Genomic DNA, 27654 nt, shown 5'->3' with positions numbered 1-27654 from the left:
CAGCCCYCTTGGAGTTTTCCAAAAGTCACCTAAAGGACTTTTAGACCATGAGAAACAAGATTCTCTGAAACCAAGATTGAACTCTTTGGACTGAATGTCAAGCATCACATCTGGAGGAAACCTGGCACCATCCCTATGGTGAAGCATGGTGGTGGGAGCATAATGCTGTGGGGATGCTTTTCAGTGGCAGGGACTGGGAGACTAGTCACTATCGAGGGTAAAATGAACAGAGCAAAGTACAGAGAGATCCTTGATGAAATCCGGCTCAGGACCTCAGACTGGGTTCAACWTCCAACAGGACAACGACCCTAAGCACACAGCCAAGACAACGCAGAAYTGGCTTCGTGACGAGTCTCTGAATGTCCTTGAGTGGCCCAGCRTGAGCCTRGACTTGAACCCGATCAAACATCTCCAGAGAGACCTGAAAATAGCTGTGCAGCAACGCTCCCCATCCAACCTGACAGAGCTTGAGAGGATCTGCAGAGAAGAATGGGATAAACTCCCAAATATAGGTGTGCCAAGCTTTCAGCATCATACCCAAGAAGACTTGAGGCTGTAATCGGTGCCATAGGTGCTTCAACAATGTACTGAGTAAAGGGTCTGAATACTTATGTAAATGTCATATTTCCGTTTTTTTCTAAAAACCTTTTCGCTTTATTATCATGGGGTATTGTGTGTATATTGATGAGGGAAAAAAACTATTTCATCCATTTTAGAATAAGGCTGTAACATAACAAAATGTGAAAAAAGTCAAGGGGTCTGAATACTTTCCGAATGCACTGTATATATAAATAGCTTACCTCAAACACATGTCAGGATAAACTACTAGAGCTAAACTGAAGAACATCTTCCCCAGGTGGGGATGCCTAAATGTGCTAATTACAGACAATGCTCCCCAGTTGTCAGGTAGATCTTTCACGCAATTCTCGAAGGACTATGATTTCAGACACATTACCACCAGCCCTCACTATGCCCAAGCAAATGGTGAGGCAGAGCGAGCCGTGCAGACAGCCAAAACGATCTTGAAGCAGGCTGACCCATTCTTAGCTCTCATGAKCTACAGAGSAACGTCACTGCACAGCACAGGTGTGAGCCCAGCACAGCTCATGCTTGGCAGACAGCTCCACACCACAGTCTCCAGCCTGGAGGTTAACCTACAACCGGCATGGCCAGACCTCCAGCAGGTGAGACATGTCGACGAGAGAGCAAAGCCAAGGTACAGTCATGTCTACAACAACAGGTACAACGACAGAGCCCTTCCAGAGTTCCGGCCCGGAGTCAACGTCGCCTTGAAGCTGGATGACGAACGATGCTGGACAAAGGTGGCTTCAGTGCTTCAACAGTGTGACACACCCAGGTCATACTTGGTCCAGACAGACAAGGAAGTGCTGCGCAGGAATCCACGCCACCTAAAACCCCTCCACAGTGCTTCAGAGACTTCTCCAAAGGGTTGAGAGGAACACACAGAGTGTGACACAGAGTTGCACTTACCTGTTCCAGATGCCGGCCCACCTCCTGTCTGCACCACAGACTCCAGTGCACATGACTTCTAGTGGCAGAGTTTTCAAACCACCAGACAGATACAGAGACTATGTGCAGTAGTTAACGCATCATCTGCATTATGTGGCAGAATAACCCCACTGCAGCTATGAAGGTGACTGGCAGTTTACCCAGCTCACCTTAGGGTASAATATAGTTAATGTTGAAGAAACAAGAGACTGTTGTAGGAAATGTTCTGTCAACAAAAAAGGAGTTGATGTTTCATGAGTTGATTAACTTTAAAGACAGAAAAGTTTGTTTATGAATTCATATGTTAGGGAGACAAAAGTTTATTACAGAGTGATGGGACTATAAACATTAATTCATGTAATGTGATGTTTTTAAACATTTTAGAAATACATGTCTTAAAAAACTAAAAGAAAGGATGATGTGGCGGATTGTAACTATTTTATTATAGAGTAGGGAGCAAGTATATTCATGGCCTCATAAAATATGATTGGGCAAGTGAGTCCGCATGCACCCAGTGAAGGCAGTCTCCGGGGTTATGTTGCTAGCTATGTTTTTGTTAGATTCAAATGATATTCACCTCTGAATTCTTCATATAAAGCATAACACTAGAATGATGAGGAAAGAATTGCCCACATTAAAGTTTGCACCATTTTTTTTTTAGAGGGAACTGACTTATGCAGAACAAATAGTTAACAATGCAACGACACTTAAGAAGGCAACTGTAACACTGACAACCACAGATACTYGTGTAGCTTTCTCTTACATTGTTGCAAGCTCATCATGTAACAAAACGTTGCAGTATGGGATTTCTACATTACAGAACCATTGTTGACATGTAGTAGCTCAATAATCATTCAGTAACCAGTTGTCAATATGTGAAGACAATTAGCTACTCACAACCAGTGGTGGAGTACTTGAGTAAAAATACTTGAAAGTAGTACTTAAGTAGTTTTTTTCGGTATCTGTACTTTACTTTACTATTTATATTTTTGACAACTTTTATTTTTACATCACTACATTCCTAAAGAAAATAATGTACTTTCTACTCCATACATTTCCCTGACACCCAAAAGTACTTGTTACATTTTGAATCCTTAGCAGGACAGGAAAATGGTCTAATTCACACACTTATCAAGAGAACATTCCTGGTCATCTCTGATCTGGTGTACTCACTAAACACATGCTTAGTTTGTTAATGATGTCTGAGGGTTGGAATGTGCCTCTGGCTATTTCATACATTAAAAAAAACAAGAAAATGGTGCTGTCTGTTTTGCTTAATATAAGGAATTTGAAATGATTTATACTTTTACTTTTGATACTTAAGTATATTTTACCAATTACATTTACTTTTGATACTGAAGTATATATTTAAAACCAAATACTTTTAGACTTCTCCTCAAGTAGGATTTTAATGGGTGACTTTCACGTTTACTTTTATCATTTTCTATTAAGGTATCTTTACTTTTACTCTATTAAGGCATCTTCACTTTTACTTAAGTATGGCAATTGGATACTTATTCCATCACTGCTTACAAGAAGGATCAAGAGCGACAGGATAACGAGTGGCCAAACCACAAGGTTTTATGATCATCTGGCATAGACTTTCCATGGTTACAAAAATAATATCCCTGCACGTCATGATTACCTTCCCTCTTGTAAGTAAGATACATTATGATTGTGTCTGGCTAGGATGGCACAGACATCTTGCTAACAAACTTTGAACATTTACATTTGATTTCTCACCAAGCGTTGGCTCTGTTCCTGCAGACAAAACAATAGACTGGTCCGGTTGTTCAAAACCAGTCAAGAATGGACTTTACAGTCTTCTTGTACAGACTGCTCCTTTMCCGCTACTGTGCACCATGTTTTCATGCAGGCCGGAAATGAGGTGGCGTCATAACCATAGAATTAGGAATTAGAATAKTATTTAATTTATTAGGTAATTTAATAGGATCTCTACGGTCACAACAACATTGAACAGGAACCGTCAGGCCACAGCCACTAGGTCGCATCATTGCTCTCCATTCCTCTGTAGAGTAAAAAAGGTGTCTCTTCCTCGCTTGCTTGTCCCTTTCAACTTGTTGCAGTCACACTGCACAAAAAATGCATTAAGATAATTCAGTCAAATGCAACAAATATGTAGGCTAGTGTCGATATGTTACATATCTGCTAGTATCACTGGTTTAGCCTACTTGGTTACAAGGCTATAGCTACAGATGCCTATAGACTAATTTCATACTTARAATACTTATCTTCTTATTGTAGGCCTGATTCTTCTTATTGTAGGTATGATTATACCTTTTATTCTGAAAAATAAATAATGCGAACTCGTACATGCAATCAACTATTTTATTGAGCCTACATTACCCCCATGCATTTACTTTTGAAATGGTGGGCGTGTCATTGCAATGTACTGGACGATACTCCGGATAGAGACAATCAACTCCACTCCATACGTTTCTATCTCTCTCTTCGTACTGTCTTTTATCCGGGCCAAACAATGCATTCTATGTGACCCGGTTTTAAAGATGCATGCAGTGATCAAGAGGAATCGAAGGGGGCACCCATGCTCCCTTTCAGAAAGATAGAGAGCTAGAGGTTGGGGGYAAAACGAGAGAAATACTGTATTAGCGCTGCAGAGGCTTATTAAACTTGGGCTCCAAACTGAGAGGTTCAGGAGACGAGGAGATACGCAATGTTTCRGAGGCAGCAGGTGCAGGTATGTACACGCTCTAACGTTATGATATCTAAGGTATTTTAGGCTATAGTGAATGCAAAAAGGTGCAATATAACATGAATGGAGGAGATTGCTCCTCATGTGAATAGCAATGATGGTAAGCATTGCTTTAGTTATTTGATTACTAGCCTACGGCATTTCATTTACAAATGTTCTGGGAAAAAAGTTAAACTGTAAAATACCCTATTTTACCTAAACCGTTTGTAGGTGATTATCAATTGGAATGTCAATTAGATGTTGACAATGTCGATATATAAATAATAGAATGGTAAATTCTATGATATCTGATTAATTGATKATTTCAATGGAACATTTAAGCAGCATTTTAAGCAGCAATTTATGTAGCTAAACACAATCTCATCGTGGGTGGGCAAATTATTGTGAGCCCAACGGTCAAGTCAGAACCTAGCGCTGTCCAAGGTACTGAAACCAGCCGCGCAAACCAACCATCGCACAAATCAACTTTTAATCAGCCTCCTGTAGACGGTTTTTACTGTAGGCTATAGATTATGAAAGGCGTTCAACGTCGTCTCTGACTGTACGCAGCTCTGGATAAGAGCGTCTGCTAAATGACTGAAATGTATCAAATGGTTATACATTACTGTAGACTATTAGTACTTGAATTATTCAAGATTGAATGTCAGATTGGCTTCTGCAGCAGCCTATAACTATATTTGCCTTTGCTTAAGTTGTGTAGCCTATTAAAAGAGTTGCCAAAGATAGATTGGCAACACATAGCTGTTTATCATCACTTGTTGAAAAACTTGTTGCAAAACTTGTTTCACTTGTATCAAACTTAAATTAATGTCTCTCATCAGCAGGAAAGACATCAGTGAAAGAGGAGATGATAGATCTTCAATTAAACTTGGATCCTCAGCTCTCCCCAATGGCCAAGCGGACATGATTATATCCCCACGACTGTTGACACCATGTGGAATATGKTTTACCTGAATGTTATTAGGTTTTTGTATTTCCTTATTCTACTGTATGATGCGTTCGTCTCCCCCAGTAACATATTTGAGAGGTCGGTGGTTTCTAAAGCTGCTGGGTCCCGCTCGGTGGCCAGAATGGACGGGGACATTATAATCGGTGCACTGTTCTCGGTCCACCACCAACCGTCAACAGAGCAGGTAGCGGAGAGGAAGTGCGGGGAGGTTCGGGAACAGTACGGCATCCAACGAGTAGAAGCGATGTTCCACACCTTGGACAGAATCAACTCCGACCCGAACCTTCTACCCAACATCACTCTGGGGTGCGAGATCAGGGACTCCTGCTGGCACTCCTCGGTGGCTCTGGAGCAGAGTATTGAGTTCATTAGAGACTCTCTCATCTCGATTAGGGATGACGACAACAAAGATGGTACATCCAGACAGTGGTGCATTGATGGGACGCCTGCAAGTCAGCCGCCCACTACCAAGAAACCCATAGCAGGTGTCATTGGACCTGGGTCCAGCTCAGTGGCTATCCAGGTCCAAAACCTCCTGCAGCTGTTTAACATCCCTCAGATAGCGTATTCTGCGACCAGCATAGATCTGAGTGACAAAACGCTCTTCAAGTATTTCCTTAGGGTTGTGCCRTCTGACACRCTCCAAGCCAGAGCCATCTTGGARATTGTCAAACGCTATAACTGGACCTATGTGTCAGCAGTCCATACAGAGGGTAAGACACTTTCCATGTTAAYTTTCTAATCCAATAAGTAATTGGCCTGCATGTTGCCTACTGACCATCAATGTCTATTCAAACACAATTTTGATAAAGTTGTGTTGGGAATTGAACTGTGAATATTCACATTCTAGATATACATAGTTCTATCCAATTGATTATGATCATTCATAACACAGGAGGATGCTGAGGGGAGAACGGTTCATAACAATCACGGAGCAAATGGAATGGCATCAAACACCTGGAAACCATGGAAACCACGTCTTTGATGTATTTGCTACCATTCCACTGATTCCGCTCCAGTCATTACCATGAGCCCGTCCTCCCCAATTAAGGTGCCACCAGCCTCCTGTTATTCATAATTCATAATCAGAATGGATTTAGGTCAAAAAAGGAGAGGGGTTCAACATCATCCACCATCAAGTTAATAGCCTGTCCTTGTTCATTCAGGCCTTCCTCAGCCCTCTGGCCTACAATTCACGAGGAATCCTTGACAGGTACAAACCATTAAAGAGAAGCCACTTTCRCATGGTCAAATTCTGTGGTTGCTACAGATTTGAGTGGGCAACAATCCTAGCCCTTCAAGGTTCCTCAACCCTGGCCTAGCCAGCAGCGTTTGAGGGGCTTAATTGGGTGTGGAGAGAAGTCTCAGAGCAGTAAAGGTAGCGAAATGTTTGGATTCAACTGTAGGTTCAGGAGGAGGGAATAGCCGGTGTGTAGTTTGAGTTTGGCACATGATTATTACAGGCTTGGATCTATGAGGTTCTGTACTGTCAGTCAGTGTCAATGGTCAGTCAAATCAGTCCGTGTCCATGAACTCAACTATTAATTAACATTTTTACACAAGCTATATCAAAGCTATATCAACCCACTATCAGATGGGTATACAGATGGACACATTGGTTTTCCTTATGTTCCATTTGAATGGATCCAGCAATGCTGAAAGCAACAGATTGTGATTATTTTCCATAATTGAAGTAGTTCAAATAGCAATCCTGACTACACATTTTTTTTATAAACAATACTACGTTAGAAGCTTAAACATGACAGCATTCCATATAATTATTTGTGTTGATGTACATACTGTACACAGAGATATCTTTTTTTGTTGGTTTATCAATTTCTGTTTAGAAATTCATGTGTGCTATTTACTACCGCAACCCACTGCTCACAATCCACTACTAACAATTCACTACCAGAACCCAATACTCACTATTCACTACAGCAACCTACTACTCACAATTCACTACCAGAACCCAATACTCAATATTAACTACCACAACCTACTACTCACTATTCATTACCGCAAACAACTACTCACTATTCACTTCCACAACCCACTACTCACTATTCACTACCACAATCCACTATTCACTATTCACTACCACAACCCACTATTCACTATTCACTACCACAACCCACTACTCACTATTCAATACCACAACCCACTGCTCACTATTCACTAACACAACCCACTACTCACTATTCACTACCACAACCCAATGCTCACTATTCACTGCCACAACCCACTACACACTATTCACTACCACAACCCCCTACTCACTACTCACTACCACAACCCACTACTCCCTAATCGCTATCACAACCTACTACTCACTATTCACCACCACAACCCACTACACACTATTCACCACAACAACCCATGCTCACTATTCACAACCACTACTCACTATTCACGATTCGCTACCACAACCCACTACTCCCTAATCGCTATCACAATCTACTACTCACTATTCACCACCACAACCCACTACTCACTATTCACTACAACAACCCATTGCTGACTATTCACTATTCACAATCAAAACCCACAACTCACTTTTCACCTTCACTACCCACTACTTACTTTTCACTACCCACTACTCACTATTCACTATTCGAAATCACAACCCACTACTCACGATTCACTACCACAACCCACAACCCACTACTCACTATTCACAATCACAAACCCACTACTCAATATCACTACCCGCCATTCACTATTCACTACCGCAGCCCGCTACTCACTATTCACTACCACAACCCACTGCTCACATATTCACTACCACATCCACTCCACTATACTACCACTACTCACTATTCACTACCCACTAATCACTTTCACTTTCACTGCTCACTACCCATATCCAACAACCACTGCTCACTATTCACTACCAACCCCACTACTCGCTATTCATTACCGCAACCCACTACTCACTATTCACTATTCACTACCCCCTACTCACTATTCACTTACCACAACCACTACTCACTATTCACTTACCCACTACTCACTATTCACTACCCACTACTAACGTTTCACTACCCATTACTCACTATTCATTACCACAACCCACTGCTCACATTCACAACCACTACTAACGTTTCACTACCCATACTCACTATCACTACCACAACCCCACTACTCACTTACACTACCACTACTAAACGTTTCACTACCCATACTCACTATTCACTACCACAACCACTACTCACTATTCACAACCCATACTCACTACACTACCCACTACTAACGTTCACTACCACTACTCACTCATATCATACACAACCCACTGCTCACTATTCACTACCACAACCCACTACTCACATTCACAACCCACTACTCCACTATTCACTACCCACTACTAACGTTTCACACCCACTACTCACTATTCATTACCACAACCACTGCTCACTATTCACTACCACAACCCACTACTTACTATCACACCCACACTAATTTTTCACACCCACTACTCACTACTTCACTACCACAACCCACTGCTCACTATTCACTATCACAACCCACACTCACTATTCACTACCACAACCCGCTACTCACTATTCACTACCACTACTCACTATCCACCAACACACACCCACTACTCACTATTCACTACCCATTACTCACTGTCACTACCCATTACTCACTATTCACTACCACAAACCCACTACTCACTATTCACAACCCACTACTCACTATTCACTACCCACTACTAACGTTTCACTACCCACTACTCACTATTCATTACCACAACCCACTGCTCACTATTCACTACCACAACCCACTACTCACTATTCACAACCCACTACTCACTATTCCTACCCACTACTAACGTTTCACTACCCACTACTCACTATTCATTACACAACCCACTGCTCACTATTCACTACCAAACCCACTACTTACTATTCATACCCACTACTAATTTTTCACGACCCACTACTCACTATTCACTACCACACCACTGCTCACTATCACTATCACAACCCACTACTCACTATTCACTACCACAACCCGCTACTCATATTCACTACCCACTACTCAACTATTCACTACCACAACCCACTACTCACATTCACTTACCATACTCACTATTCATTACCACAACCCACTGCTCACTATTCACAACCCACTACTAACGTTTCACTACCTATTACTCACTATTCACTACCACAACCTACTACTCACTATTCATTACCACAACCCACTGCTCACTATTCACTACCACAACCCACTACTACTATTCACTACCCACTACTAATTTTTGCACGACCCACTACCACTATTCACTACCACAACCCACTGCTCACTATTCACTATCACACCCACACCACATCACTTCCACAACCCGCTACTCACTATTCACTACCCACTATCACTATTCACTACCACAACCCACTACTCACTATTCACTACCCATTACTCACATTCATTACCACAACCCACTGCTCACTATCACAACCCACTACTCACTATTCACTACCACTTACTAACGTTATCACTACCCATTACTCACTATGCATACCACAACCCATACCCACTAGTCACAAACCCACTACTCACTATTCACTACCCACATACTAACGTTCGACTACCCAGTACGCACTATTCCATTACCACAACCCACTGCTCACTATTCACTACCACAACCCCATACTCACTATTCACAACCCACTACTCACTATTCACTACCACTACTACGTCATCTACCCACTACCACTATTCATTACCACAACCCACTGCTCACACTTCACTACCACAACCCCACTACTACTATTCACTAACCACTACACATTTTCACGACCCACTACTCCACTATTCACTACCACAACCCACTGCTCACTATTCACTATCACAACCCACTACTCACTATTCACTACCACAACCCGGCTACTACATATTCACTACCCACTACTCACTATTCCACTAAAACAACCCACACCTCACTATTCACTACCCACCCAGTACTCACTATTCACTACCACAAACCACTGCTCACTGTTCACTATCACAACTTGCTACTCACTACACTAACAAACCCACTATTCACCGTATTTCACTAACACAACCCACTATTCACTATTCACATTAACACAACCCACTATCACTATTCACAACACATACTCACTATCACATTCATAAACACAACCCACGCTCACTCTCACTATTCATTACCACAACCCACTGCTCACTATTACTACCACAACCCACTGCCACTATTCACTACCCACTACAAATTTTCACGACCCACTAACTCACTACTCACGACCACAAGCCACTACACGTATATCGCAACACTATCCACTGCTCACTACCCACTATTCATTATTCACTACCACAACCCACTACGCACTGTTCACTATCACAACCCACTACTCACCATTCACCACCACAACCACTGCTCACTATTACTATCACCACCACTCTCGCACTATTCACAACTCACTATTCACTGCCAACAACCCGCTACTCAACTATTCCTGCCACAGACCCACTATTACCCACAACCACTCCACTTTTCACTACACAACCCACTACGCACTATTACTACCACAACCACTACTCATTATTCACTACCACAACCCAATACTCACTATTCGCTACCATAACCACTACTCGATACTCCCACCACAACCCATACTCGTTATTCGCTAACACATCCCACTGCCTCACTACCCACTATTCATTATTCACTACCACAACCACTACTCACTGTTCACTATCACAACCCACTACACACTACTCCACTATTCACACCAAACCCACTCTCACTACTCACTTCACTACCACAACCACTACTCACTATCACTACCACAACCCACTACTCACTACTCACTACTCACTATTCACTACCACAAGCCACTACTCACTATTCACTACCACAAACCCACTACTCACTATTTCACTACCACAACCGCTGCTCATTACTCATTAATTCATTACCACAACCCACTGCTCACTATTCACTACCAGAACCCACTACTCCACTACTCACTACCTCAGCCCATTCACTATTGAACTTCCCAACAGCCTGCTACTCACTATTCACTGGTCACTTTTTACTACCCACTACTCACTATTCACTCTCACAACCCCCTACTCACTAGTCACTAACTATTTTGTGAACCAAGTCCTTCAGATATCTGCATCTTACTGGGGAGGTGGTAGCAGGTAATCTACAGCATATGAGACCTGGAGACCGAGACAATCCTCGGCTTCTGTAGCTACAGTTTTGCTCTGCAGTACAGTGCTACCACAGATAGAACAAMGAGCCAGATATTTCACCAGACGTATAAATGTGAAGCATCCGGTTGGCGTTTCCACTKACTACCAAATATGGTGATGAGAGGAAGCCCAGTGGCTGGCAGTGGGAGAAGATGGTGCGAGATGGATTTTGTCCGATGTTCTGCTAATTTTCTCATCGATGAAACATTTGATCTCCATACAGTTTTCTGTTTCCAAAACTAGAATATGRAACACACACAGAGTGGACTGCGTTTTGTAGACTTTACCCTTTGCCAAAGTTTCAAAAAGTTACGTTGTTTAGAAGGAGTTCAAGGGTGATTTGAGTTTTTGCACACGCCGCACTTCACAGAGTAGTCGTTCCCTAATGGAAATATGCAAATAAATGCTAAAATGCACCAATAGAATCTCACTAGCTCGTGCTTGGCTCTGCCCATCTCCTTGCTTGTTCTTCCAACTGGAATTAATTTGCTCCCATTGGAAACTCTCTGGTCTATCTTGGGTTAGTTATAGAAATCTTTGCTGGTCTGTAGATTATTATACAGTAATTAAGATTCCAGTTCCAGGTGATGAGATGTCTGAATGACATCAGGGTCATAGCTGCTTGCCTGATGTGCATATGAACGTTCCTCATAGTCACAGTGTGCATCCTATTGTAGAATATTCCCTACACAGTGCACTACCCCTATGGGCCCTGGTCAAAAGTAGTGCACTACCCCTATAGGCCCTGGTCAAAAGTAGTGCACTACCCCTATAGGCCCTGGTCAAAAGTAGTGCACTACCCCTATGGGCCCTGGTCAAAAGCAGTGCACTACCCCTATGGGCCCTGGTCAAAAGTAGTGCACTACCCCTATAGGCCCTGGTCAAAAGTAGTGCACTATAAAGGGAATAGGGTGCCATTTGGGATGCAAGAACAGACCTCTGATCTGTCTGCAGTGAGGGAAAGTTGGTGATGAACTGATTAAAACTCAATTACATTTCTGTTCTGGTGCACCTTCGTTATGTACCAGACCGATGAGCAGAAGGATTAGTATTTTTTTATTATTATTATTAAATACAGTGCGATACAGTGACATGGCACTTCCGTCTCTGAAATAGAGTGATAACAAGCAGACGGAAAGGTTGAAATGCAGCCAGCCACTAGATATGGGTTGCAGTGCTGTTGTGTTTGGCTTGTTGGCAAAAATTACAGGTAAAGCTATAATACAAAGTGTCTTAAACTTCATCGGAATGTAACATTTTGAGTCAACCTTTTAAATAATATTGTATTTTAAAATGTGTTAAACTTTAAAAACCATGATATAATGTTGTTTTGTTTGTTACTGCTGTTTATTTCCCCAGGTAACTACGGAGAGAGTGGTATGGAAGCCTTTAAGGATTTGGCCTCTCAGGAGGGGCTGTGTATCGCCCATTCAGACAAAATCTACAGCAACGCCGGGGAGAAGCACTTTGACAGGCTGCTGAGGAAGCTGAGAGAACGCCTGCCCAAGGCCCGGGTGGTCGTCTGCTTCTGCGAGGGCATGACGGTCCGTGGGCTGCTCATGGCTATGAGACGACTTGGAGTGGCAGGGGAGTTCCTTCTCATCGGCAGGTAAACTGTTGGTCCCCACAGAACTTTGATCATTGTACATAATCGTTATTAGTCTCAGGAATGGGTTAAATGGAGTCATATCAACCTGGGGACTTATGTATCGAGCGTCTCAAAGTAGGAGTGTTGATCTAGGATCAAATTTGGGGGACGTGGGACGCTTGATACATTAGGCCCCAGAATTACATACATTGCATTCGGAAAGTATTCAGACACCTTGACTTTTTTACAGCCTTATTCTAAAATCTATTAAACATTTTCAATATACATCAATATACACATAATACCCCATAATGACAAAGCAAAAAAAGGATTTTATAAATGTTTGTACATTTCTTACAAATAAAAAATATCACATTTACATAAGTATTCAGACCCTTTACTCAGTACTTTGTTGAAGCATCTTTGGCAGCGATTACAGCCTCGAGTCTTCTTGGGTATGACGCTACAAGCTTGGCACACCTGTATTTGGGGAGTTTCTTCCATTCTTCTCTGCAGATCCTCTCAGGCTCTTTGAGGTTGGATGGGGAGCGTCGCTGCACAGCTATTGTCAGGTCTCTCCAAAGATGTTCCATCGGATTCAAGTCCGGGCTCTGGCTGGGCCACTCAAGGACATTCAGAGACTTGGCWGTGTGCTTAGGGTTGTTGTCCTGTTGGACTGTGAACCTTCGTCCCAGTCTGAGGTCCTAAGTGCTCTGGAGGAGGTTTTCATCAAGGATCTCTCTGTACTTTGCTCCGTTGATCTTTCCCTCGATCGTGACACTTGGCATTCAGGCCAAAGAGTTCAACCTTTGTTTCATCAGACCAGAGAATCTTCTTTCTTAAGGTCTGAGAGTCATTTTTTTGGCAAACTGCAAGTGGGCTGTCATGTGCCTTTTACTGAGGAGTGGCTTCTGTCTGGCTCCTCTACCATAAAGGCCTGATTGTGGTATGCTAGAGAGATGTTTGTCCTTCTGGAAGGTTCTTCCATCTACACAGAGGAACTCTGGAGCTCTGTCAAAGTGACCATTGGGTTCTTGGTCACCTCCCTGAACAAGGCCCTTCTCCCCTGATTGCTCAGTTTGMCCGMGTGGCCAGCTCTAGGAAGAGTCTTGGTGGTTCCAAACTTCTTCCATTTAAGAATGATAGAGGCCACTGTGTTCTTGGGGACCTTCAATGCTGCAGAACATTTTTAGGACTCTTCCCCAGATCTGTGCCTCGACACAATCCTGTCTCAGAGCTCTACAGACAATTCCTTCGACCTCATGGCTTGGTTTATGCTCTGACATGTGCTGTCAACTGTGGGTGTGTGCCTTTCCAAATCATGTACAATCAATTAAATTTACCCCAATCAAGTTGTAGAAACATCTGAAGGAGGATCAATGGAAAAAGGATGCAGCTGAGCTCAATTTCGAGTCTCATAGCAAATGGTCTYAATACTTATGTAAATAAAGTATTTCTGTTTTTTATTTTTTATTKATTTGCGAATATTTCTAAAAACTTGTTTTCGATTTGTCATTATGGGGTATTGTGTGTAGATTGATGAGGATTTTTTATTTATTTAATCCATTTCATAATAAGGCTGTAACGTAACAAAATGTGGAAAAAGTCAAGGGGTCTGAATACTTTCCGAATGCACTGTATTTGCTCTTCTTACCTTACTCCATTTTGTGGAGTGATTGACCTCATTTTCATCATATGGAAACACAAAATTATTATCATGACTCTTGAGGATTGTTCAAAATAATATGTTGCTGTTTGTACCTTTTGATATTTCATACAAAGGCCCCCATGGTTTACTCAGAGTTTATACTGGAACACAATAATAATAATTATTATTCTAGCAGTAGTGGAGTTCCTTCTGAAAGAAGAAAGAAGCTTTGATTCACACTCACAACCCTGAATAATGCATGGTTAGACAGTGAGTTAGTGAGTTCTCTCTCTCTCTCTCTCTCTCTCTCTCTCTCTCTCTCTCTCTCTCTCTCTCTCTCTCTCTCTCTCTCTCTCTCCTGTCAGGTCACAGGCAAACTGGGGAGGCTTGGGTAATATGGGACAGCTCCCTCTCCCCCTGTCAGATCACAGACTCAGTGGGAGACTGGGGTAATATGGGATAGCATCTCCAGCACAGAGCTCAGTGGTGAGGACTACTGAGCATCAAAGCACATATCAGCTGGAAGACATTCCCTCACTGTAGTTAGACTGTAGCTATCCATTGAGGATGGAGCTAGCTAGCATGAATACCTGACAGGAGTAGTGAAGCTCAAGCTAACAGCTCAAKCTGCCCTGAATTAGCCTGGTCTCAGATGTTCTTACAGGTAGTRGTTTCCTTTCACAAGATAGCAATACAGTTGGAGCATTCAGGCTAACCCTGGYAAACGGTTTGGACAGTTCCTCATCKAAYGACAGAAATATATTGTTTTTACAAACKAAGTAAGTCGTATAAATCAGATATGTGGTGACAGTGAGGATATAAAAATCGCAAGTCTCCGTGAAGGATGAATAGGACATGGAATTGGTGTGGCTGTTTCTTTCTGGGTCAAGGAGACTTGCGACTGAAAAAAGATTGTTTTGCAGAGCAGTGCAGTAAGTGAACGGAAAGGTTGGTGGGGACCATCCATCCATGCTGGGCTGTGTGGAAGATTGGGTCCATCTAGATCAGTGGTATTCTGGGGACCTCATTTGTTTRCCCAAGAATAACTCACGACCCCAGTGGGTGATTTAGGCATAGGGGACATGGGTAGCTGCCCAGGGCGGCATCTTGCCGGGGACGGCATGGGCGTCCGTACCAAAAAAAAAAAAAATCCAGAATGGTGACATTTGCGKGATCGGTTTTCTATTGCTAATTTGCACGTCACGTCAATGATGTCATGTCACCGTGTGGGACTGTGGGTCAATTAACCTTGTTAGAGTCGGCGCCCTGATTCTAGTTTGTGAGCTAGGCAGGCTACTGCCTGGGAAGGTCTCCCACTCAGAAGTACGAGACGGGGAGGGGGCTGGGGTAGGTTGACTAGAAGCCCGAGGTAGGGGGAGCAGGGGAATCTATCAAATAGCGCACCTCAAACTTTGTACAGTACTAATGCAATTAGTTGTGCAATTTAGTTTGAGTTTCTTGTTTGAAGTGCAATWGTGTAATAATCAGGTTCTCTTCTTTATAAGTGTGTTATTCTATTTGTGTTATTGTGTGATATAGGATTTGTGCAATTTAGMTTTATTTGTGTGTTTTTTGTTAGCAATAGGGTAATAGTGTAATAATTAGATTCTCTTTTTTATTTGTATTTATATGCTACAATTTGTTTCTATTTGTCTTTGTTACTTCTTTTTGATATTTATGAGTCTTATGTTTGTATATATTTTTATAGTTTTAAATGTTATGATTATTTATTTGTGTTGTTCCATATGTCTGAATAACAATTTCAGTTAGTACAGAATGGTGGTTTATTGGGGGGGGGGGGGGGGGGGGGGTTCGCCCAGGAGCCATGCAGTGGCTTGCGAAAGTATTCACCCCTTGGCATTTTTCCTATTTTGTTGCCTTACAACATGGAATTGGGGGGTTGTATCATTTAATTTACAGAATATGTCTACCATTTGAAGATGCAAAAAAATGTTTTTTTGTGAAACAAACTTGAGCGTGCATAACTATTCACCCCCCCAAAGTCAATACTTTGTAGAGACACCTTTGCAGCAATTACAGCTGCAAGTCTCTTGGGGTATGTCTCTATAAGCTTGGCACATCTAGCCACTAGGATTTCTGCCATTCTTCATAGCACAACTTGCTCAACTCCTTCAAGTTGGATGGGTTCCTGCTGGTGTACAGCAATCTTTAAGTCATACCACAGATTCTCAATTGGAATGAGGTCTGGGCTTTGACTAGGCCATTCCAAGACATTTAAATGTTTCCCCTTAAACCATTCGGGTGTTGCTTTAGCAGTATGCTTAGGGTCATTGTCCTGCTGGAAGGTGAACCTCCGTCCCAGTCTCAAATCTCTGGAAGACTTTAACAGGTTTCCCTCAAGAATTTCCCTGTATTTAGCGCCATCCATCATTCCTTCAATTCTGACCAGTTTCCCAGTCCCTGCCGATGATGAGAGGTGTTGGGTTTGWGCCAGACATAGCTTGTGCCAGACATTTTCTTGATGGCCAAAAAAMAMAAATTTTAGTCTCATCTGACCAGAGTACCTTCTTCCATATGTTTGGGGAGTCTCCCACATGCCTTTTTGCGAACACCAAATGTGTTTGCTTATTATTTTCTTTAATCAATGGCTTTTTTCTGGCCACTCTTCCGTAAAGCCCAGCTCTGTAGAGTGTACGGCTTAAAGTGGTCCTATGGACAGATACTCCAGTCTCCGCTGTGGTGTAACGCTTCTCGTGGGCTGAAGGAAGAGTGGACCAAGGTGCAGCGTTTAAAGTGTTCATGCTTTATTGAAAAAACTGAACACTAAATACAAAATAACAAAGTGAATAAACTAAAATCGAAACAGTCCTGTAAGYTGCAACAACACAAAACAGAAAACAACTATCCACAAAACACAGGTGGGAAAAGGCTACCTAAGTATGGTTCTCAATCAGAGACAACGATAGACAGCTGCCTCTGATTGAGAACCACACCCGGCCAAACACATAGAAATAGAAAACATAGAACACCAGACATAGAATGCCCACCCCAACTCACGCCCTGACCAAACCAGAATAGAGACATAATAAAGGAACTAAGGTCAGGGCGTGACATGTAGAGTAGAGTACAGTATAGCATATTATAGTACAGTGCAGTAGAGTAGAGTAGAGTACAGTAGAGTAGAGTACAGTATCGTAGAATACAGTACAATCAAGTAGAGTACATCACAGTAGAGTTGAGTACAGTAGAGGTCAGTAGAATACAGTACAGTAGAGTACAGTATATTAGAGTACAGTAGAGAATAGTTAAGTACAGTACAGTAGAGTAGAGTACAGTAGAGTATAGTACCGTATAGTCAAGAAGAGTTGAGTAGAGTACAGTAGAGTACAGTTAAGTACAGTAGAGTATASTAAAGTACAGRATAGTAGAGTACCGTATAGTCAAGAAGAGTTGAGTAGAGTAGAGTACAGTAGAGTACAGTAGAGTGAAGTACAGTAGAGTACAGTATAGTTGAGTAGAGCACAGTACAGCTGAGTAGAGTACAGTACAGTTGAGCAGAGTAGAGTACAGTATAGTAGATTACAGTACAGTCAAGTAGAGTAAATTAGAGTAGAGTAGAGTTCAGTACAGTAGAGCACAGCAGAGTATAGAAGAGTAGAGTACAGTAGAGTAAAGTACAGTAGAGTACATGGGAGTAGATTAGAGTAAAGTACAGTAGAGTAGATTAGAACATTTTACTTTACCCATCAGTAGACCCATCATCGAACATTTTACTTATTTCTGCCACCGCTGCTTTGGCCAAAACATCCATATCTGAGCTTAATTTGGTTTGAAAAGTAACACAGTTAGTCATATTCTCCTGGAACAACATTTTATATAGAGTGTAGAGTAGAGTAGAGTAGAGTGCAGTAGAGTACAGTAGAGTACAGGACAGTGGAGTACTATATAGTGTACTAGTACAGTACAGTACAGTACAGTACAAGACAGTACAATACAGTACAGTAGAGTAGAGTACAGTAGAGTACAGTACAGTCGAGTAGAGTACAGTACAGTACAGTAGAGTACAGTACAGTCGAGTAGAGTACAGTCGAGTAGAGTACAGTAGAGTACAGTAGAGAAGAGTTAAGTACAGTACAGTACAGTAGAGTACAGCATAGTAGAGTACAGTATAGTAGAGTACCATGCAGTGGAATAGATTAGAGCACAGTACAGTTGAGTAGAGCACAGTACAGTACAGTATAGTAATATACAGTATAGTCGAGTAGAGTAAAGTACAGTAAAGTATAATTGTTTAGAGTAAAGTACAGTTGAGTAGAGTAGAGTACAGTATGGTAGATTAGAGTACAGTAGAGTAGAGTACAGTACAAAAGAGTACAGTAGAGTGCAGTAGACTACAGTAGAGTACAGGACAGTAGAGTACTGTAGAGTGTACTAGAGTACCGTGCAGTCCAAAAGAGTGTAGTAGAGTACAGAAGAGTACAGGACAGTGGAGTACTGTAGAGTGTACTAGAGTACAGTACAGTACAAAAGAGTACAGTAGAGTGGAGTACCGTAGAGTAACGTAGAGTACAGTACAGTCGAGTAGAGTACAGTATAGTAGAGTAAAGTAAWGMYKWGMYMAGTASAGTASAGTAGAGTASAGTKSAGTKGYGTAGYGTAGAGTASAGTASAGTAMAYTARAYTASYGTAGYGTAGAGTAGAMTAGAGTACAGTAGGATACAGTAGAGTACAGTACAGTTGAGCATAGTAGAGTACAGTACATTACAGTAGAGTAAAGTACAGTAAAGTACAGTATAGTAGGGTAAAGTACTGTACAGTACAGTACAGTGCAGTACAGTAGGGTAGAGTAAAGTACAGTAGAGTACAGTACAGTAGAGTGCAGTATAGTAGAGTAGTGTACAGTACAGTAGCGTAGAGCACAGTACAGTACAATAGAGTACAGTAGAGTAGTGTATAATACAATAGAGCACAATAGAGTAGATTAGAGTACAGTACAGTTGAGTAGATTAGAGTACAGTACAGTACAGTTGAGTAGAGTACASTACTCTGGAGCAGGTATTCCCAAACTGGGGTACCCACAAAGCCGTAGGGCTACATCAAATAATAATGTGATTCAAGTTTAAATAACAACACAATGTCAAAAACAGGTAGCCTTGTCAAATAATTAACATCCAATCACATTAACCGTTGCTCTCTCGCAGAAATTCCAGTATGTAGTCAAACGTAGCTGCTGCTCATGTTGGTATCTGTACTGATGGCGCAAAACCCATGACAGGGAGCAAGGCCCCTAAACTCTTCCTGTATTTTCTTCACTATGCAATGACATGGGCAGCGACCATGTAACGCTTTTACAACATACAGAAGAAGTGCGCTGGTTATCAAGGGGCAAAGTATTGACACGTTTTTTTTTTATTGAGAGACGAMCTTAAAGTTTTCTTTACTGACCATCATTTTCACTTGTCTGACCGCTTGTATGATGACGAGTTTCTCACAAGACTGGCCTATCTGAGTGATATTTTTTCTCACCCGAATGATCTGAATCTAGGATTACAGGGACTCTCCGCAACTATATTCAATGTGCTGGACAAAATTGAGGCTATGATTAAGAAGTTGGAGCTCTTTTCTGTCTGCATTAACAAGGACAACACACAGGTCTTTCCATCATTGTATGATTTTTTGTGTGCAAATGAACTCAASCTTACKGACAATGTCAKATGTGACATAGCGAAGCTCCTGAGTGAGTTGGGTGCGCAATTACGCAGGTACTTTCCTGAAACGGATGACACAAACAACTGGATTCATTATCCCTTTCATGCCCTGCCTCCAGTCCACTTACCGATATSTGAACAAGAGAGCCTCATCGAAATTGCCACAAGCTGTTCTGTGAAAATTGAATTGCCAGATTTCTGGATTGGGCTGCACTCAGAGTATGATGCCTTGGCAAATCGCGCTGTTAAGACACTGATGCCCTTTGCAACCGCGTACCTATGTGAGAGTGGATTCTCGGCCCTCACCAGCATGAAAACTAAATACAGACACAGACTGTGTGTGGAAAATGATTTAAGACTGAGACTCTCCAATACAACCCAACACTGCAGTTATGTCACGCCCTTCTCATTAACCTGTGTTGAGTTATTCACAATTTTCGATGAACAAATAAGGTTCTATATGTAAGATGGTTAAATATAGAGCTAAATTATAGATTACTATTATTATATTATTATTTGTGCCCTGGTCCTATAAGAGCTCTTTGTCACTTCCCACGAGCCGGTTGTGACAYCAACTCACAATCATTATTATGTTTAATAAATGTATCGTATAGTGTGTGTGTGGCAGGCTAACAATGATGGCAAAAAACAACATTTGAGAGTGCGCTGACCCTGGTGCTAGAGGGGGTACGCAGATGGAGGTTGAATGTTTGAATGTTACGGGACTATAAAAAGTTTGGGAACCACTGCTCTAGAGGACAATAGAGTACAGTACAGTACAGTACAGTACAGTGTAGTAGATTAGAGTACAATACAGTAGAGTAGAGTAGAGTACAGTACAGTAGAGTACAGTAGATTAAAGTACAACAGAGTACAGTACAGTAGAGTACAGTACAGTACAGTACAATAGAGTACAGCAGAGTAGAGTACAGTACAGTACAGTAGAGTAGCGTAGAGTAGAGTACAGTAGAGTAGAGTAGAGTAGAGTAGACTATAGTAGAGTACAGTACAGTAGAGTAGAGTAAATTAGAGTAGAGTAGAGTTCAGTACAGTAGAGTATGGAAGAGTAGAGTAGAGTACAGTAGAGTAGAGTAGAGTAGAGTAGAGTAGAGTAGAGTAGAGTAGAGTAGAGTACAGTACAGTACAGTACAGTAGAGTAGACTATAGTAGAGTACAGTACAGTACAGTAGAGTAAATTAGAGTAGAGTAGAGTTCAGTACAGTAGAGCACAGCAGAGTATAGAAGAGTAGAGTACAGTAGAGTATCCATTTTTTGCACTCTACATGTGTGTGTGGTCCCTCTAGGAGACAAAAGGCCTTTTCTAAATACCAGAAGGCTTTTTCTTTGAATGCTGACATTACATTTGTCATTGTCTTTGATTTGGGTATATAGGGTTCCTTCCATCTATGTAAAGGTTAGACAATACAACAATTCTATGTGTCCCACATCGAAGTGATTTGGCCTCGTTGAGTGTGTTTTGTTCCTACTATGGTTTGTGTGATGACTTCTATGTGCTGACGTCAGAGCAGCAAGTTCTTGGCACATAGTGTGTGTGTAGTGCTGTGAAACAGATGGCGAAATACTGGTGATGTTGCCATGCTGGAGAAGGGAGGAGGACATTCATTCAATTGTTTAATTTTTGTATCATTAGCATATTCCCCTGGCAAGACTGCAAGGAGTGTAGTTCTAAGTATTACAGATGTCGGATCWTAATTTGATCACTCTTTGGTTGCTAAGAATTTAGAATTAAGAATTTAAATAAAAACTTGAGTTTTAAAAAGGCTCCTAAAGTTTGTAATTTCCACTTWGAAATTTCAGACTTGATTTTCTCTAACAAAAAATGTATCATCCCCTACAAAAATGTCCATTAATTATAATCCACATAATAATTCACATTTTCTGTTGCTGCAGGATTATTTTATTGCTGTAGCAACTGGCTCAAATTAAGATCCTACATCTGTATGATACTGATTCAGCTGTCCTGTCCCCTATAGTGATGGCTGGGCAGACAGATATAAGATGGTGGAAGTCTTCGAGCAACAGGCTGTGATGATGTTACTGTGATGTTTTTGTGTCCTGGAGCSCACGCTCATCTCTCCTCCCTAAGCTATGACATGAGTGCACGCAACACAGAGACTATATTCATTAACTTTACTTCTGATATTCTCTGCAATATTCTTTGTTTGGGACACAGTTTTTATAGACAGAGAATCTCATAGGTTATATTGGCCCTGTCTTGCTGACCACTTTTGAGGCCCTTGCCACTTGGCAACCACTTTACTTGTCCRAGAAGGTAAGAGTAGTAAGACCCAGACTTCAGTTCTCTTTCTCTTGCGGTTTTAATCACACCATAGCTTCAGCTTTTGTTGTGACGCTTGAAGATGCTGTCTTGCCACATCCCTCAGACTCTCTGACTTGTGTCTCTTCGATGTAGGCAAACAAAAAAACGTTTGTCTCAGTCCCTGACAGATTCATGTAAAACCGTTCCAAACMTATTTTTTAGGATGCCATTGAAACGCTCTTAAAGAACATCCATTTAAGGGTGGTATAGAGTAGTCCTAACAGTGATGTTACTACAAAGCTACTGTGTCTCTCCCCCCACAGTGATGGCTGGGCAGACAGAGATGAGGTGGTTGAGGGCTATGAACAGGAGGCTGTGGGCGGGATCACTGTGAAGCTGCAGTCGGAGGAGGTCACGTCATTTGATGATTACTTCCTGAAGCTCCGCCTCCACACCAACACCAGGAACCCGTGGTTCCCTGAGTTCTGGCAGCACAGGTTCCAGTGCCGCATCCCAGGGCACCCGCAGGAGAACATGAACTACAGGAAAAACTGCTCAGGTAGATACGATAGAGTATAATAAGGGTTTCTTCAGAAGGGTTGATGACTTACATTGTAAACTAACATGGTATACTTGATGTTGTCTCAACTAATAACTACATTAAGATTTTTAGATTTGATATCATTTTGGTATTTTTGTTTCAAAAGTCTAGAAGCTTCATGAAACTCGAACGAATATATATTTCTTCTATTATGCGTACTTTAGGGTGGACGTTTCTGTGCATCTACTGGAGCCATACAATAATATTATGTTTTTTTTTTTTTCTGAAACATTCTCCTGGCCAACCAAAGATGATCTAGGTAAATTGAATTATCATGGCACATTTGATCTKACAATTTTTTTTAAATAATCAAGATTAATTGATTAGCTGAAGCTGTATTGATCACTTGAAACAATGCTCAGAAAGCATGTTTTCAAAATGTTTTTTTGTTGTTGCGCTTTTAAATTCCTTTTGAGCTAGCTGTATATTTACTTTTTTTAACCCAAGCTTGTCGAGTCGGGTACAATTTCTTAGCAAATCTAGTCATGAATTCTATAGAAATTACTTATTTTTGTTGACAAAAACAATGTATTGAAGTTAAACGTATATATACACTGCATGCAACAGTATAGAAAAACATTTTTGAATATTTAGCATGAATTTACATTTCTCTTTTACATGTCCTGTTCCCTTGGTCAATCTGCTGTTGATATTTTTTTCCAATCTATATCCACCTCGTTTTGCAAGAAAAACTCCTCTTCCACCTCATTTCACAAATCAAGCTCTAAGTTTCTCTACTTCCTGTGTATGAGAGGGATATTGATAATGTGTGATAATCAGAGACAGAGTTATAGTTTGCTGTTGAGTCACATCTATTGTTTCTTTGCATAGAGCTCCAAGATGGTGAGTGTGTATTTTATCTGAATGATCTCGTAAAGCACGTCACTCTGGCAATATACATAGAGGTCCACTGATATTGTGATTTATCAAGAGACAACTTGCCCTTTGTGGTTTAMACGGATTTTCATCCGTCATAGCAACCCTGAAATTCAACCCTACCACTGTATATCTGTTGACCTCTACTATATAAGGCTATTGGGGTGGTTTTATGCATTGCAGTGAGATCACAACAACTGGTTTTGAGATTGCTGTATAAAACATAGCCCAATAACATTTGAAAGCATTAGATGAGATGCCAGCTGGCTGGTCTGCCTTGTAGAACCACATGCTGCATGATCCTATATGGACCTTCGGCCCAACACGTCAAGACACCGTGGTGTTAGAATGGACGCCAGTGTGTACATACAGTACACACACTTAAGTAGTAGGTTTCATGACATTACAAGATGTATCAGTAGGATGAGATGAGGACAAAGAAAGATGTTAAATTGTTCAGTTGGTAGAGCATGAGGCTTGCAACACCAAGATAGGGGGGTCGTTTCCCGGGACAACCCATACGTAAAATGTATGCATGCACGACCGTCAGTTGCTTTGGATAAAAGCGTCTGTTAAATGGCATATATTGTTATTACTATTATCTTATATTAAACGAAACATGGTCAACAGCTGAGATACTTGYAGAGTGAAACAGTAGTGATTATCTGTATGCATGTAACGTACTACTTCATCAAGTGTGAAAAGTTAGTGAAGTAAGTAAGGGTCAAACTCAAGGACTCATTCTAAGTGGAGCACCACCAGGTACACCTTGTCTGAATATAACTCTCACTCTGCCTGCCACTATCCACTACAACCCTATCCAATCTATCGTTGGTGTGTTTGTTAGTACTTGTATCACTATGTGAGCTGATTGATTTTTAAAAAAAAGCACGACTACAAACAAACACATCTGAATACCGAGCAATCGCTGCAGAACTGTTGGATTTACAAATTGATATGAACACAATTGTTTATTTGATGCTTAATGTTGATCACTTTCTGTACCGGAGACTGTTATTAACATTGAGATATTGTAGTATAAGATCACCAACGGTATGTGCTACTTATACTGCTTCTAGCTTGCTTAAAGCTTGTTAATCCATTAGGGTGGCCCTGGATCTATTATATATTGTTATCTTTAAATAGTATACCTTTTGTAAATCATCAAAGTGTTACCCTGCAGTCTCCATCTTTTAACATATGGCATAATACGGCTTCATTCACGAGCCCTGTATTTCTGACAAACAAAGGATACAAATGGATCGAGGGAGGAAGGGATACAGTAGAATAATAGATTTTCTTCCTCTGTCAATTCATTATAATATCACCATTATTTATACATAATTGAAGGGCGACTTGCAAATACAAAACTTTTGGTGGCTCCATGGTAACAGGAATTATTTGAAGCTAATAATATATGCCTGCCCTTTGATGCCTAACCACAGAACCAGCACAAACAGCACAGAACAGAAACAGCACAGAACAGAACAGAAACAGTACAGAACAGCAACAGAACAGTACAGAACAGCAAACAGAACAGCACAGAACAGCAGAACAGCACAGAACAGCACAGAACAGCACAGAACACAGACAGAACAGCACAGAACAGTACAAGAACAGACAGAACAGCACAGAACAGCACAGAACAGCACAGAACAGCACAAGAACAGTACATAACAGCACATAACAGCACAGAAAGAACAGAACAGAACAGCACAGAACAGAACAGCACAGAACAGCACAGAACAGAACAGCACAGAACAGTACAGAAATAGAACAGCACAGAACAGCAAGAACAGTACATAACACACATAACAGCACAGAACAGAACAGAACAGAACAGCACAGAAACAGCAACAGCACAGAACAGCACAGAACAGAACAGCAAAGAACAGTACAGAATAGAACAGCACAGAACAGCACAGAAAAGAACAGCACAGAACTGTACAGTACAGAACAAGAACAGAACAGAAACAGAACAGCACAGAACAGCACAGAACAGAACAGCAAACAATACAGAACAGAACAGCCAGAACAGAACAGCACAGAACTGTACAGTACAGAACAGCACAGAACTGTACAGTACAGAACAGACAGAACAGCACAAAACAGCACAGAACAGAACAGCACAGAACAGCACAGAACAGAACAGCACAGACCAGCACAGAAAGAACAGAAACAGAACAGCACAGAACAGAACAGCACAGAACAGTACAGAACAGAACAGCACAGAACTGTACAGTACAGAACAGTACAGAACAGCACAAAACAGCACAGAACAGAAACAGCACAGAACAGCACAGAACAGAACAGCACAGACCAGAACAGCACAGAACAGAAACAGCACAGAACTGTACAGTACAGACAGCACAGAACTGTACAGTACAGAACAGTACAGAGAACAGCACAAAACAGCACAGAACAGAACAGCAACACAGCACAGAAACAGAACAGCACAGACCAGCACAGAACAGAACAGAACAGAACAGCACAGAACAGCACAGACAGAACAGCACAGAACAGAACAGAACAAGAGTTCAGAAACAGTACAGTACAAAAGAGAACAGAACAAAAGAGAAGAGAACAGAACAGTGTGTCCATCTGATGCCCATAACCTAAAATTATCAAAAGTTAATGTGAATCCAAATAAACAAATAAGCCCAAGAATAATAATAAGCATGTGTCTGCGGACACCCTATCATTCTTTTGCAATATGTCAGTCTGTATTATGCTGCCAAAAATTTGATAATAGAAAAATATGATTGTCTATTTCATATTCAGCTATGAATATCTATTGCACTTTGTATTGCATAGCATTGTAGCGTTATATAATTGTTGTATAATGGTTGCAGCACTAAAACATGTAGCACTTTCTTTTCTTTACATTACAGGAAAACAATCCATCCCTAATCTTAATTTCATGTTTTAATTACAGGTTACGAAAGTCTGGAGGATAACTATGTCCAGGACAGTAAGATGGGGTTCGTCATCAACGCTATCTACGCCATGGCTCAGGGTCTGCATGACATGCACAGCCACCTCTGCCCCGGCCATGTGGGACTGTGTGAAGCCATGGACCCCATCGATGGAAGCCAGCTGCTAGAGTTCCTCCTGAGGACCTCCTTCACTGGGGTGTCTGGAGAAGACGTGTGGTTCGATGAGAATGGGGACACGCCTGGCAGGTAGGTGTAGCCCAGGTGATTTGGTGTCACGCTCTCGTGATGACATAGCACTGCCATAAGACATAGAACCAGTGTTCCCCCGGCTTAACAGGGGATTTCCTCTTGATCTAATGGTAAAGAAGTTGGTTCCTTGAGCGAGATGACTGCGCTAGAATACGACCAGTACAGCAACTCTTTGTATTCAACACAAATCCCCTGATTTCACAATACTGTTGCAGATGATTAGAAAGATGTTTCCAGAAGCTCATTATGGATCAATCCTACTGAAACATATCAAATAAATGTACTTGTCAACTTTGAAAGAAGAGAAGCTCCTTCATAAATATATTTATCCCAAAGTCATTTTAGGATAAAACAACATCTCATGGCACAATAGGGACTGTGAAATG

At 41.4% G+C, this 27654-nt stretch overlaps 1 protein-coding gene across 2 annotated transcripts in view; it reads left to right on the top strand.

The window, feature by feature from the left end:
* Positions 1-3968: 3968 nt before the first annotated feature.
* LOC111963544 (metabotropic glutamate receptor 1-like) overlaps positions 3969-27654 on the top strand; it is a 34788-nt gene continuing 11102 nt past the window's right edge. For both annotated transcript variants that reach the window (XM_023987057.2, XM_023987058.2), the window contains exons 1-5: positions 3969-4228; positions 5065-5905; positions 12780-13029; positions 22930-23165; positions 27019-27265. In XM_023987057.2, coding sequence (XP_023842825.1) covers positions 5176-5905; positions 12780-13029; positions 22930-23165; positions 27019-27265 — 1463 coding nt within the window. In that variant the 5' untranslated portion in view covers positions 3969-4228; positions 5065-5175. The remainder of the gene's footprint in view (positions 4229-5064; positions 5906-12779; positions 13030-22929; positions 23166-27018; positions 27266-27654) is intronic.

Source organism: Salvelinus sp. IW2-2015, linkage group LG4q.2 (assembly GCF_002910315.2).
Source record: "Salvelinus sp. IW2-2015 linkage group LG4q.2, ASM291031v2, whole genome shotgun sequence".
Classification (NCBI taxonomy): Eukaryota; Metazoa; Chordata; class Actinopteri; order Salmoniformes; family Salmonidae; genus Salvelinus; species Salvelinus sp. IW2-2015.
The sequence above is the reverse complement of the archived record's forward strand: the minus strand, read 5'-3'. Positions and strand labels throughout refer to the sequence as shown.